Source organism: Elgaria multicarinata, chromosome 17 (assembly GCF_023053635.1).
Source record: "Elgaria multicarinata webbii isolate HBS135686 ecotype San Diego chromosome 17, rElgMul1.1.pri, whole genome shotgun sequence".
Taxonomy (NCBI): Eukaryota; Metazoa; Chordata; class Lepidosauria; order Squamata; family Anguidae; genus Elgaria; species Elgaria multicarinata.
Window position 1 is genome coordinate 18,524,993 of NC_086187.1, and position 15,398 is coordinate 18,540,390.

Consider the following 15,398-nt stretch of genomic DNA (forward strand, 5'->3'; position numbering starts at 1 on the left):
TTTGCTTGCTTTTTCTTTATTTTGATTTCCCCCCCAATGCCTTCCTAGATTCTCACAATCCAATTAAAATTCTTGTACACTGCTCAACCATTCTTGAAAAACTAGCTTTCGTCTTCCTTGGTAAACACACACACACACACACAGAAAACCACCCTAAAGTTCCTCCTTTGGTGTGATTTTTTCCTCTTCTTTCATGGGGTCTTCTTTTTTGGCCTTTGATGAGTCCTGTAAAAGAAAGACGTTTAAAAACAAAGCAAAACCCAAAGTTTAACTCTATGCCTGGGTTCACATTCAGAAAATGTGTGTTTTTAAAAATGCACATTTTTAAAAGGGCACATCTTTTGGTGTATAGATGGCATATGTCGCCTACAGAACTGGCTAAAATATATAAGGGAGCCCCGAGCAAATGTTGGAAATGAGAAGAAGAAGGAACCTTCTATCACCTTTGGTGGACATGCAAAAAAGCTAAGGCATTCAATGCAAATACCTTCTCTAATGCAGAAAATATTAAAGACTAATATACAAATGAAACCAGAAGCCTTTCTACTGGGGTTAATGGACAATGAACTGAAAGAGAAGTGGGGGGACTTTGTTCTTGTATATGACAACAGCAGCGAGATTATTGTATGCACAGAAGTGGAAAAATGAAATAACACCAATAATGGAAGAATACATACTGAAGATATTAGAGTTAGCAGAAATGGCAAAATTGACAGCGATAATGAGAAATAAATCAACAGCCTCATTTATATCCGAATGGAAACCTCTGATAGAATTTTTGCAAGAAACAGAGAAAAATGATGTATGTGTCTGTGGATTCAGTGTATGAGAAATAGTTAACTTGGAAGAAAGAAATGAATTTGATTATTGTGTTAAATGTATTAACAAGGAGAGAATATAATTTACATCTCTGATGTGTAGAGAGCCGAAAACATACCTTAACTTTGGTTTATGTATTTCTCTTTTTCTTTGATTTTCTTTCTTATTGTTATTTTTATTTTATTTTTCTTTCCTTCTTTCCTTGTGTGTTCATTTCCCTTAGATGTAATGTCTTTATGCAATGCTTTTATGTCATATATGGTTATGAAACAATAACAAAAATTGTTTTAAAAAGGGCACATCTTTAAACATGTGCATTTTCATGCTTTACTCCATTGGGGAAAGTGCACATTTTAGTGACTTTTTTGTGTGTGTAATGTTCAATTCCCCCCATCTGAATGTAATGGTGGGGAAATATTGCAACCAAATGTGAGAAACAAGGCAGGGTGAGCTTTCGTGTCCATCTCTCAGTGTTACACAGATTCTGATATACATCCTGCATCGAGGACTGCGTTGGAAGGTTTGGGAAGAGGAAAAGTTGATGGACCTTTCAGCTCCAATCTGCCCATTTATGTGGAAGGTATGGATGAGATCAGCTCACACCGGAATTCACAAAGAGTGAATTTCTCAGACATCGTTGCGTAGCTGCACTGTGAAAGGACCACCTCGAAAATCAAAAATAGCCCTTACCTTTTTTCTTGCCCGAATTTGTTCTTCTAAGAATGTCACAAAAGCGTTGAGTGAGTGTTCCCCTTTGTATGGGACAACCTTAAAGAAGGAAAAGGAGGAGGAGAATTTAGTGCAATGCAAAAGTCTCTGAAATGTTTTGGCTTCATCATTTGGGGCAACTTCGTATGAAATGTAAAAATATAAGAGGCCTGTTGGATCAGACCAAAGGTCCTTCTAGTCTGAACGAGGTGCAATGGCACCCTCCATGCTACCCAGCAGCTGGCATTGAGAAGCATACTGCCGCTGATACTGGAGCCAATATCTAGCCATCATGTGAGGAGTCATTGGTAGCCTTATCTTCCATGAATTTGTCAAATTCTCTTTAAGTCGGTCCATGTTGGTGACCAAGAGCCTCGTGTGGTGCAGAGTGGTAAAGCAGCAGTTTCTGCAGCTGAAACTCCCCACGGCCTGAGTTCGATCCCAGCCGGAGCTGGTTTCAGGCAGCCGGCTCTGGTCAACTCAGCCTTCCATCCTCCCGAGGTCGGTAAAATGAGTACCCAGCTAGCTGGGGGAAAGGTAATCACGGCCGGGGAAGGCAACGGCAAACCACCCCGCTATAAGGCCTGCCAAGAAAACGTCAGCGAAAGCTGGCGTCCCTCCAAGAGTCAGTAATGACTCAGTGCTTGCACGAGAGGTTCCTTTTCTTCCTTTCCTTTTCCTATGTTGGTGACCATCATCACTACATCTTGTGGCAGCAAATTCCATGCCTAAACTATGCACTGTGTTGAAGCATTTAGCTTCATGAGATGACCCTGGGCTCCACCTTTTCCACACCACGCATTATTTTGTACATCTCTATCGCATTCCCCCTTACTTGTCTTTTTTCTCAATTAAATCACCCCCACACCCTTCTTTACCCCCTCCATATCACCAGCAGAACCACAGGTGATGCAAATGGAATTGATTTGCCGAATTTATATCACAAAGTTGATTCCCCCCTCCCTTGCTTCAAGATCTGTATCCCCTTGATCATTACTTAAAATAAATGACTGCCATCACTATTATCTGTTCAATTCTGTTAGACACCTATCTGTTAGATTCTTATCCAGCCTGGGTCTAAAGTGCTCAGTGTGGTATTTAAAGCCCTTCTTCTTCATCCTCACAACAACCTTGGGAGGTAGGCTAGACTCAAAGAATGTGACTGGCCCAAGGACATTCAGTGAAACCTGAATTCTGATCTCTGTTCAGCCACAACGCTCATGAAGGAGAAAGCTATCAAGGGCTACTAGGCCTCAAGTCTGTATGCAACCTCCAGTATCACAGGCAGTATGCCTATGTACACCAGTTGCTGGGGATCATGGGTGGGAGGGTGCTGTTGTACTCATGTCCTGCTTGTTGGTTTCCCTCGGGCAGCTGGTTCATCACTGTGTGAACAGAATGCTGGACAAGATGGACTCTTGGTTCCATCCAGCATGGACAAGCATCTGTCGGGGATGCTTTAGGGTGGATTCCTGCATTGAGAAGGGGGTTGGACTCGATGGCCTTGTAGGCCCCTTCCAACTCTGCTTTTCTATGATTCTATGATTCTTCTTATGTGCTTATCCACAGCCCTCTGTTTAGGATGCTCTAGGACTGGAGTTACTGCACTGAGCAGGAGGTAGGATCAGATGACCTACAAGGCCCCCTTCTACCCTAACAGAGCCAGTGTGGTGTAGTGGTTAGAGCGTTGGACCGGAACTCAGGAAATTCAGGTTCTAGCCCACACTCAGCCATGAAGCTCACTGGGTGACTTGGGGCCAGTCACCAATTTCACGGGGCTGTTGTGAGAATAAAATGGAGCGGAGGAGGATCGTGTAGGATTCCTTGCATTCCTCGGAGGAAAATGAAGGGGTATTAATTAATTTAATTAACTAATTAATGGCCATCCTAGAAATGGTACAGTCTCTGGAGTGCTCTACCAGATGTATGTGCTTTTCTAAAGGTTCTTTGCAAAAAGGGGGAAACGTGGGGTGTAAATGTAAAAATAAATAAATAAATTGTATGGTTGGGAGAGCTAAGGGCCGCACATTAAGGCCACGATCGCAATTAGTATTTCTAGACATCAAAAACGTGTCAACAGAAGTGAAAGGGGAGGGGGGGAGAACCTCCACCAAACATTTATATCCCCAAATAATAGAATTGCCCAGGATTGTGTAGATGACACATGTTGTGCTACCTATATGCACAGTTTGCTTCATTAGAATCTGAGCATGCACACCCAGTGACAGGGGGCCTGCTTAAGAGATTAAATGAGGACAAATGTCATTGAATGCCATTTATATGCAGGGAAGAGTGGGAGAAATGAAAACCTGAGTAATGTCTTAATTATAAAAGAGTACCATTGAATTGAATTACTTGGCTCCAGAGGTGATGTTCTCCCTTCAATTAGATTACCCATCCAAATGGTGGAGTATGGCCATTTGTGTGTGTGTTTTTTAAAAAATTGGCAATCTCCCTTGTTGTAAGACTATTCCCATCTTTTGGGAAAGTGTGAGAGACCAGCAGAGATGAAAGGCAATGGGGACTGGCCCTTTATTCCTAAAAACTTTGGAATAATAAGTACAAGAAGTATTGCTTGCTTAGTATAGTCAAGCAAAGCAACTAGGTATCTCCTTTGCCAAAAGGGATTTGGGAGATCTGTTCCAGACCAAGACTTTTCACAATTACCCTGTTCAGATGACCCGCTAAACCAGCCTTCCTCAACCTGGGGCGCTCCAGATGTGTTGGACTGCACCTCCCAGAATGCCCCAGCCTGGCTGGGGCATTCTGGGAGTTGTAGTCCAACACATCTGGAGCGCCCCAGTTTGAGGAAGGCTGCACTAAACCATGATGGTTAAGCATTTTGAGCGTGTGGCCTAGCATGTCAAGTGAACCATTCTTAGCCATAGTGGCTACGGAACCATGGTTAAAACACCCTCACTAACCATTCGCTGCAAAAGGGTGAGCACCCTAACCATAGCTTAGCGTGTTGTCTGAACAGGCCCATTGTTTCATGAGCTACCCATAGCTCAGCAAAGCACTGACTTGCTGTGCCCAGATTCAACGCCTGGCATTTCCGCTTAGAATGGGGGTGCTGAACATTAGGTCTGCGGGCCGGATAAAGCCTGTTTGGAGTTGCAGTGCAGCCCTCCGGAGCCTGAGGTTAACCAGATGGCAACACCCCCTGTCCCTGGGCCCATCTCCTTTCCTCCAACCACCAACAATGTTTTCTCCATTGTAAAAGTTTGAAATGCCTCTCCCAAGGGCTTTGTTACTAGCAGTAAGAGCTGGTATTTTGGCCCTGCCTTTTTTGTCTATGGCCACCGCCCCTTTCGCCATTGGCCCCAGCCACTTATGAAGTGCAGCCATTGTATTCTGAATCCTAAAAAGAACCATTGCCTTTTCACTATGCAACATCTCATGAGGCTAAGAAGCATTAAGAACGCAAGAAGAGCCCTGCTCAATCAGACCAAGGGTCCATCTAGTTCCTTATTCTGTTCACACAATGGCCAACTTCCCCCACTTCGCAGATGTCTAAGACTGCACACTCAAGCAAGGACCTTTTAACAGTCCAGTCAATTCCTCCAGGGAAGTGGAATTAACCACACAACAGGCTTTGTCAGCTTACGTAGGCTTCAACTCCCTGGTGAGACCACATCCTCCTATAGCTCTCCGAATAGCTTTGTCTATTGGGTGGTATAAAAATGCAATAAATAAATAAATAATAGAAGAGAGCTTCAGCCAGTAGGTCTGAGGCCAGCCCTGTAGCTCAGACAACATGGAGAAAGATATGCAGAACCCTATGAAACCTGGAGCATTTTTCATTGCTTTTGTTGACGTGCTATACCAAGCACCAATCTGGACATGTAGAAAACTCCCTGGCAAAGATGCCTTCAGATTTTGAGACCTTCAAGCAGCCATACTAGCTATTTGGAACTGCATTTTCTCATTTCAGCACAACGCACCCATTTCTGGCTGAAAGTATCTCACCTCAGTTTCAGATCCCGCAGGAAACAGCCTGAAGAATGGGTAGCGTTCCAAGCCGGCTAACAGGACGTCGTTTGCCGTGAAGTCTATTTTGGCAATGACTACTTTTTTGCGGCTTTCAAACATCTTGCCAAGCTCATCCCAAACCGGTAAGAGTTTCTGGCAGTCATGAGACCAAGGTGCATCTGTGATTGAGGGAAAGAAAGACAGAGAAAAAAGGAGGGGGTGTTTTCAAAAGTAGCAATGGTGCCAAAACACATCACTCCCTCTAACAGTGAGCACAGGAGGCGAGTGCCAATAGCATTTTAGCCAAAACAAGCCTCCGAGGAACAAGAAAGAAGTATCACCACATTCAGGTGGATTTTTTTTTTTAAAAAAAAAACTTTTTAAAAATAAGAGGAGGGCAACCCCCTCCCAAAAAACTGCCAAAGGAGTTTCAATCATCCCAGAGTGCAGGACATGGAATAATGGGCTCAAGTTACAGGAATCCAGATTCTGGCTGGACATCAGGAAAATCTTCCTGACTGTTAGAGCAGCATGACAACAGAACCAATGACCTAGGGAGGTTGTGGGCTCTCCCACACTAGAATCATAGAATCATAGAATAGCAGAGTTAAAGCATCCCTGACAGATGGTTGTCCAGGTGCCTCTTGAAGGCCTCTAGTGTGGGAGAGCCCACAACCTCACCAGGCAACTGATTCCATTGTCGTACTGCTCTAACAGTCAGGAAGTTTTTCCTGATGTCCAGCTGGAATCTGGCTTCCTTTAACTTGAGCCCGTTATTCCATGTCCTGCACTCTGGGAGGATCGAGAAGAGATCCTGGTCCTTCTCTGTGTGATAACCTTTGAAGTATTTGAAGAGTGCTATCATGTCTCCCCTCAATCTTCTCTTCTCCAGGCTAAACATGCCCAGTTCTTTCAGTCTCTCTTCTTAAGGCTTTGTTTCCAGACCCCTGATCTGGAAGGCATTCAAGAGGCATTCAAGAGGCAGTTGGACAACCATCTGTCAGGGATGCTTTAAGGTGGATTCCTGCATTGAGCAGGGGGTTGGACTCGATGGCCTTGTAGGCCCCTTCCAACTCTACTATTCCATGATTCTATGAATGTTGAATGCCAGTTGGAAAAGAAAAACAGAAAGGTGTGATAAATGCAATGCTTGAGCCTCTGACAGCTTATAGTATCACACAGGACAGCATGTCTGTCGGCTGGAGGACAGTTTACCTTCAGACTATTCTTAGGACAAGCCCTTGACACCAATTAGGTCTCACACAGAGGTAAGCAAATAGCTCCAGATGGGATCTTTAAGGCTCAGGAGAGTGGTGAGAAAGGCTGGCGCTGTTCCTGAGCCTTGGAAGAAAAGAAGCCGCACAGGACAAGCAAAGGATTATATTACAGGTTCAGCTAATGATGCCTCCCCCCACCTATCTTTTTGTGACCTCTTTTGCTTATAATTCACGGGTGGGGACAGTTGTGGTCCTCCAGTTGTTCTTGGAGTACAACTCCCATTAGCCCTGACTGTTAGCCATGTTGCTTCAAGCTGATGGGAGTGGGCATGCATAACCACATAAGAACATTAGAAAAGCCATGGTGGATTAGACTAAGGGCTCATCTACACCAACAGGATATTCCACTACGAAAGTGATAGGAAAGCGGTATATAAAAGGCAGGAGCCACACTACTGCTTTATAGCAGTATTGAAGTGCACTGAGAACTGCTGGGGCTCATTGACACAGACCATATACCACTTTCATAGTGTTATATCCGCCTTGGTGTAGATGTGTCATTGGCCCCAACAGTTGCCAGTGCACTTCAGTACCACTATAAAGCAGTAATGTGGCTCCTGCCTTTTATATACCGCTTTCATAGTGGAATATCCTGCTTGGTGTAGATGAGCCCTAAGGGTCAATCTAGTCCAGCAATCTGCTGTTGACGAGAAACCCACAGGCAGGAAATGAGTGCAACAGCACTCTCCCACCCATGTTCCCCAGCAACTGGCACACATAGGCATACTACCTCTGATACTGGAAGTAGTATATAGCCTGGTTAAATGCACACTACAAGTGCAAGGAACCAATCACAACACACTCAACTAAATTCTTTTGTATATGATATAGAATTGGTATTAATCGATAATTAGATTTTCAACCAACAATATGAGAAAGGATGTTACTAAACAATCTCACTATACATTTTATAGAAAGGTTATGCTGAACACTCTCCAGTTGTGTTTAAACAACCACAGGTATTTTGATAATTTTTTAAAATTGATACAGTTTTTAGATGCCATTTTAAAACAACACAATGGAACCCCAGTACAACTCCATTTTGCATGGGAAGTCTTCCTTCGGTATTACAACAGATATTACTCATTACAGTTTATATACAGTATAATTTCTTTACAAGCCAATAGTGTTGGAAGGACAATTTAACATTCTTAGACAGCTGTGTTCTTAGATAGAATTAACCACACTACAGGCCTTGTCAGCCTACATAGGCTTCAGTTCCCTGCTGAGACAACATCTTCCTATAGTTTTTTTCTAGTAACAGAGGGCTTCAGCCAACAGAGCTCACTTGGAGCTGTCTGAGGTCCTATTTTCCCTGGCCCTTCACATAAGAGGACTTGCCTTTGACTTTGCTTTGACTTGATCTGACTTCGCCTGCCATGACTTGACTTTACCTACCTTAACTAGACTTGACTTGCTTTAATCTGACTCCATCAGATGCTACTGGCTCCTCCCTCCAATACCCAGAGAATGGAACATTGACTGTTGGGGGTGGGTGCAACATTTCGTCGCAAGTCCACTTGCAACTTAGATTCTCTGTTTCTGTTGCAGATAGAAATGAATGAGATGAACTTGCTTGACCATTCTCACCCACACCCGTTCCTATCAGTGTGATATATCATGCTACCCATTGCTCTTCTCCATAAAACAAGATTTGTTGCGCTATAAGAACCCGATACTCACAAAACATTACAAATACATGGTTCTTCTTATTAAAGGCAACCCTGTCAAAATTCTTCCCAACGAGTACTTTGACGGGCTTCTTATCCCAGCCTTCTTGGATTTCCTCGCTGGCCTGATGTTGCTAACAAGAAGAAGAGAGATGAGACGTGAAATCCAGGGTGTGCCAAGAGGGGATCATCTATAATGCTGTACTGCAGTGGTTAAGTGGCCATCTTCCCTCCATGTGCTTGAGAAGGTTTATCCAGCCACATGTCTCCTTCGTCTTTAATTGCCAACTGTTTGCTTTCTACTATGGAAGGAGAGCCAAACTGGTCATCACGGAAGCACAGCTGTTTGTTTATATCAGCATCTGCTCCAATCATGTACAAATAGGGACAAGTGGGTTCCCCCTCCCCATTCTTTCCCTTTGTCATCCCCTGGGTCAAGCTGTTCTCTGTTCCTTGAATTCTGGCTTAATTAGGAGAACTTAGCAAATTAATTCTGGAACTGGAATATAGCATCGTTGAAGCAGAGAAATTTAATGTTGGGAGGGAGCTTCAAAATCATCTGGTCCAACCCCCTGCTCAGTGTCAGAGCTACAGCATCACCGACATACAGCTGTCCAGCGTTGAGGAAATGAGTAGGTGGGCTCTTTTATCTGTGCCCACCCTGTTTTGCTGTAAGCCCCTTCTATTATAACTTAAGTCTTCTGTAGCAATTTCATCAAAGCGGTAACTGAAAATATATTGCTCAACTAACAAGAAGTGTTGACATATTAGTCTGAGTGTGAGCTTTCTGGTGAGGACAAGAAGGGTGTGACCACAAGGAACAGGTGGTCAGGATTGCAATACCCATCAACACCTTGCTTTTCCTATCCTTAGAACTCTGCACAAGCATATCAATCCTTGCCTATCATTGGTAGAAAAGCTTACCTATTACTGTATTGTGATTGGTTTACTATATGAGGAAGTTCTGGTGTTGTTTCTGAGGATGTTACCCTATAAGTATGTTAGCTTTGCCTGAAACTAGTGGGCAGTCCTTCAGATCCTTTTGGGGTTGCCACCTTGCAGCGCTGCAGCACTGCCTGTAATAAACTTTTTCTAAGATGAGAGAAACCGTGTCTTAGAGTTTTTGGGCCACCACTCAACGAATCCCAATTAGAGGGAACCTGCCTTTTTAGGGTTCCTCCACCTATTCATTTCCTCAGCACCAGCCCATGGTTCAATATCTCCAGCAAAAGAGAATCTACCACTTCCCAAAGCAACCTCCTTCAGTGTCAGCTCCTAAGATTCAGGCAAAAGGTGCTTCTCTGCCATTTCCACCCCTTGGTTTTAGTCCTGCTCGCTGGAGCAGCAGATATCAATTCTGTTTCATGGCAGCCCTTCAGATATCATCCCTAGGGACAGATGAGAATTGTGTTTTGCTTGCAAAATATGTGAGCATGCCTTGTTCAAAGCCCTGAGTCCTGCCACACGTACAAACACGTGTCCGCTGAAAATATTTGCAGATTGCTGAACACATGCTTATGTTTGCCTCATTCCCGATTCCCAGTTCGATTTGCTCATCTTTCCGAATTTGCGCCAGTTTTCTCAGTAGACTGAATTAGTCTGTGGAGGAAAGTGGCACAAACTTGGGGAAATTTGCTCAAATGTCTCATTTGATCACCGCTAGATTTGCGCACGTTCCCCATTTGCAGAGAGCGAGCAGCGAACCCAAACCCGAATGGCACAAGACGAAGGGCAAGATAATATTCGGAGGACCCTGGTGATCTCCAACATCACTCGTTCACTCATCCTTAATCATCTCTTCACTGGGCTAAACATTCACAGCTTTTTCAACTGGGTCAGGATATTGGACAATTTTTATTAAATTCCCAAAATGTCATAGTTCCAAATTGCCATAGAGTCAGCTTCATTTCAGATGGAAATCTGGTCTTTCCCCCCACACACCTTTGCTTTTCCTTCTAAGTAGCTCTGGCAGAAGCCTCGTAGATTCCCCGTGGTCACGTCATCCGCCGGCATCTTGTACCTGGCGTCACTCGTCAGGTTTAGGATTTGTACGGCAGGGACTTCCACCTCAGCGACACGGAAGTACTCAATCACACGGCCGTTTCTGGCTTCGTCAGTATCCACAAAGATGAACATGATCTGAGGGATGGAAGAAGCAGGAGACATTCTACCACCTGACATCCTAGAACAGACTTCCCCAAGCTCAGGCCCTCCAGATGTTTTAGACTAGAATTCCCATCCATCCTGACAATTGGCTATGTTGGCGGAAGCTGATGGGTGTTGTCATCCAAAACACTTGGAGGGCATCAGGTTGAGGAAGGCTGTCCTAGAAGATGATTCAGGACACATAGGGTGCAGATGTGTCCTAATTTACAGAGGACAATCCTCTATTTAAGTGGGCTGTCCAGTCCACGTCCAGTTTGAAGAACAAGAACTTTAAGAAGGGAGAGAAAAGTTCTCATCCACATAGAATCATAGAATAGTAGAGTTGGAAGGGGCCTATAAGGCCATTGAGTCCAACCCCCTGCTCAATGCAGGAATCCACCCTAAAGCATCCCTGACAGATGGTTGTCCAGCTGCCTCTTCTAATGTGGGAGAGCCCACAACCTGGACAGTTAGCACCTGGACAGCAGACCGGGCAAGTCACCTAATTGCATCCTTCTCCCCGGTAGTTTGACAAAAATGTACTTCTATTTAAATTATATCAATTATTTTTTTAAATGTGCATCTATGCATACAAATTAGCATATGCATACATTTGATACATGTCCTGTTTTGGGCCATTTGCCTATAAGTTGTGTTTTCGGTTATGTTTTTATATTGTATTTAATATTATGCTTTTATACTGTTTGTCTTATACTCTGAATGGTTTTCATGGTTTTAATTTTTGTAAACCGCCCAGAAAGCTTCTGCTATCGGGCAGTATAAAATGCAATAAATAAATAAATAAATAAATAAAAATTGCGCAAATCGGTGTCCTCCTTTGCCTTTTGTGTACAAAATGCATACACATTTCAGGGGGAGCTTTAAAAAAATGCAAACTGATGCGGAAATGGGACGGCATGAATTTGTGTTTGAAAAGAACTCAATGCTATATTTCTTTTACTCGTTTATTACATGTCTACCCCACCCAATTGCCACAGCTCTCTGGGTGGTTCACAGCAATTAAAATCATAAAAATCAACATGGTAAAATACAGTATAGAAAGTGAAAGTGACAGATCCATCCAACTCTAGTAGTCGGGGGGGGGAGGGGAGAAACCATGCAAGGAGTCTGATGAAGCCCCCCTTGATTGCAGCTCCATTAGTAGAGATATAAACACAAGAGAATTTTAGGTCCTAAAATGTACAGTGTAGAAGTGCAACCCCTATTTGCAAACGAAACTATCCCTTGGTTTCATCTGTCCATAATTGCTTGCCTGCTGTCTCCGCTCTCCGTTTTCTTGTATATTTGTGACAGTGTAAGATAAATCTAGTGGCACTATATGAAAACGATCGTGTTGCTCTACTCGTAACAGTGGTGCTTTTGATGTCCAACATTTGCAAAGCAGGAGTTCCTAGCTTGACCACCAGTGACACTCCACTAACCTTCCCTCTGAATTCCACAGCAGCAGATGTAAAATTTTTGTAAGCCTCGCCAAACGCCCCCGAGCTCTTGGGCATGAACAGAACGATATGGTTTTCAACCGGTATGTCGAAAATCTTCACAGATGTCTGGAAAGCAAAAGAGACCGCCCACAGGCATTTAGCAAACAAAGGCCATTATCACACTAGAGGCATTCAAGAGGCAGCTGGATAACCATATGCCAGGGATGTTTTGAGGTGGATTCCTGCACTGAGCAGGGGGTTGTACTAGATGGCCTTAGAGGCCCCTTCCAACTCTACTATTCGATGATTCTATGATGGTTGCAAGGGATATAGATGGCAAGACCCGAGCCAAGACCCCCTACCACTATTTATGTCCCCATTTGAAGATGCTAAATTTGTAGGATCATTTTGGTGATTCTTTATAGAGACAGGAAAAATTATAGAGACAGGAAAAATTATAATAATTGAAGATAGGGGAACATGTGAATGGAAATTTCTTTCTTTGAGGAAGACACGGGTGTCATTGTTGCCATTAAGTACAATTCTGTGATGCAAAAATTGCCTGGGATGATTACATTGGGTCAGCCGAAGAGCTTACTGCCAATGCCAAGGATAGCAGAGAGAAGTGGGACACCATACATGTGCAGAGTGTATTTCCCTCACCACTGAAGAATTACAGCCACTGATGTACATCTGAGTTTCTGCCAGAGGATGTAACCTCCCATCCTGTCTTCCAGCAAGTTTGAGCCCCTGCACTGTGGAGCTCCAAACATACCTCGAGGTTATACTCCGTGACTAAATCCATGGTGAATGTTTTGATTAATCGGGTGAGCTCCACTTCATTCAGTTTGCCATCTTCGGATGCTTCACTGTGAACAGGCTTTCCCTTGAGGCACAAGAGATGTTTGATTTAACCAAAACCAGTCACTGTTACCATTCTCTCTCATGTGCGGAGGAAAAGGTACCATTTGACTCAGTCACGGTGGAAACATACGCAGGTTTAGGCAGAAAAAGCCCTATAATACTCGGTATGACCCAACCTATGATTGCACCCTTACAGTCTTATGGCTATGATTTATGAGAGTTCAAAAGGCCCTAATAGTCTTATGGCTTTGTGAGATTGATCCTTTAAATGGGGACATGTGTGGCTAGCGCTGGCCCCCAGAATCCACCAGGGACCCAGCATCCTGGCAGCTGTGCACTGCTAACATCTGGACTAGAAATACTTAATAGTTTTTTTTCTGGGCTGAGCACTGAGCTAGGGCAGATCTAGACATAACAATCTCCTAAAATGCCCTTGACCTAGCATTGCTCTAGGGTATTGTGGGAACAGTGGTTCAGCTAGGGCTAGTCCTTGGGAGCAAAGGCCAGTGCCCCAAAGGCCTCCCCACCCCACCCCAAATTACCACTCAGAGAACAGCAGGTGATGGAACAATGGCATACTGGCCTGGTATCAGCACCAGTTAGGTCAGGATGGGAATACTGGAGCCAACCAGGGCAGTCTCTGCTCATTACATCATCCTTCCATCTTATTTTTTTTTAAAAAAAACATTCATAGCCATGATTTAGTTGGCCAGGCATCTGCCTTTGCACAGGTTCTCATATTATTATTATATTTTGGACTGCTGCAAATATAGGGTTTGCCTTGCTATGGCTGAATCAGACTCAGCAGAAGATCAAGTTATGGGGCAATCCAAAAGGCAAGGCAACAAAGCAGGAAAACAGTCACGCACAAAAGGAGTGGTCCAGATACAAGCAAATGTCATAGTACAGTTAAGCAGTTAAGATAACATAAAACTTCAGAAGCAGAGTCAACTGATGGTCAGTAGCAAAGAAGGTCAATCACATGGAAAAGTCCAGAAAGCAAGGTGCAAGGCACAGAAGCTGATGGATGGTGTTGCTTCAGCACTGGCTAGGCATATATAGCCAGAGCTTCCTGAGCCCCACTGAGGGATCAGCTGCAGTGCATTACAGCTGCTCTGGCAAAAGTCTTATTCAGGAGAGGCCCTTTTTCCCAAGGAGTCCTCTTTTATACTCGAGTACTCCTTCTCAGAGGAGCCCTATTGACCTTCCTCTTGAGGCTGTGGTGCTCTTGGGGGCTAGGTAGTTGCCTGGCCTCTACCTCAGAGGTGCAACTCCCTTCCTCCTGCGTGGACGGACTAGCAGTGATCTCCTGTGAAGGCCCAACCTCCCCCACACCTCCTCATGTGGGCGACACCTTGGTATGATCTGTCAAAGGAAAATTCCTCCAGCAGGGACGTGACAGGGGCTAATGTTGTTTGGTTATCTAAGGATCAGTAATGCATTGAGTTCACTCTTAATATATGTATAATGATACGCTTGTCCATACCTTTTGGAATATAACAACCATGTCTTCTCTGATGCCAAAGTTAGTGAAAACCTCTTCACTGGCTGTTACCGCAAAAGGGAGTTCTGGGACATCTCTTGAAGAATCATAGAAAACCTCCACTGGTCCACCTTGAAGTCTCTGTTAATTAAGGAGTTGTACATCAATACCATACCAGGCTGAAATGAGCAATACCGGTCCCAATCATCCCCCCCCAACCTAGTGCCATCCAGATGTTTTGGACTAGAGTCCAAGATCCCTGCTAGTTGGTCCTGATGGGAGTCCCAAACATCTGGAGGGCCCCAGGTTAAGGAAGGCTGGGTTGTCATATGACTGGACTAAAAGGGAGACTGCAGAAGATACAATAAAGACAATAGTCCTATTCATACATTACTTGTTTGTAGGATAGGGACTGGCAGAAAGTTCTATACCAACCGTTTCTGTCCTGCCAGAGAGCTATGGCTACGGGGTATAGAAATGTAATAAATAAAATAAAATAAAATAGAATAAAGGTAGCTTGGGCTCAACAAATCTCTGGGTGATTACAGTAGATCAACAAGGGTTTAATTAATACTTTAATTAAAACCACAATTTATTTATTTATTACATTTTTATACCGCCCAATAGCCAAAGCTCTCTGGGCGGTTAACAAAAAGCTTTCCCCTGCCCTAAATTAGACTGCTGAAATCAAGAAAGCATGGAGGTTGGAGAATGGGAATGTGTGAAAGGATTTGTTGGTTTGAAAACAACTTCCAGGGCTTAGCATGGGCAAAGAGGCACCTAGTTCCGTCAATGTGTATCCACCTTCCTGAATAGGGAAGTTGAAAAATCCATTTGGGGGGTAGAGTTCAACAGGTTTTCTGAGGCTTCCCCCCCCCCCCCGACTTAATTTTGATTCCTGTTGTGGCGTCCAATTTCATCTGCAGTGAGTCATGCCATTTCATGAACTTTTGGGGGAATTTTGCACACGTTTCTTTGAATTTGGAAGGTTCTACAATTTTGTGCAAATTTCTGAGCA

General features: G+C 43.9%; 1 protein-coding gene across 1 annotated transcript in view; it reads right to left on the minus strand.

Moving 5' to 3' along the window:
- Positions 1 to 15,398, minus strand: part of PDILT (protein disulfide isomerase like, testis expressed) — a 31,508-nt gene continuing 16,110 nt past the window's right edge. The window contains exons 4-11 of the mRNA XM_063143519.1: positions 14,384 to 14,521; positions 12,809 to 12,919; positions 12,034 to 12,159; positions 10,388 to 10,585; positions 8,460 to 8,580; positions 5,497 to 5,678; positions 1,510 to 1,587; positions 1 to 225 (exon numbers count right to left, since the gene is read on the minus strand). Coding sequence (XP_062999589.1) covers positions 154 to 225; positions 1,510 to 1,587; positions 5,497 to 5,678; positions 8,460 to 8,580; positions 10,388 to 10,585; positions 12,034 to 12,159; positions 12,809 to 12,919; positions 14,384 to 14,521 — 1,026 coding nt within the window. The 3' untranslated portion in view covers positions 1 to 153. The remainder of the gene's footprint in view (positions 226 to 1,509; positions 1,588 to 5,496; positions 5,679 to 8,459; positions 8,581 to 10,387; positions 10,586 to 12,033; positions 12,160 to 12,808; positions 12,920 to 14,383; positions 14,522 to 15,398) is intronic.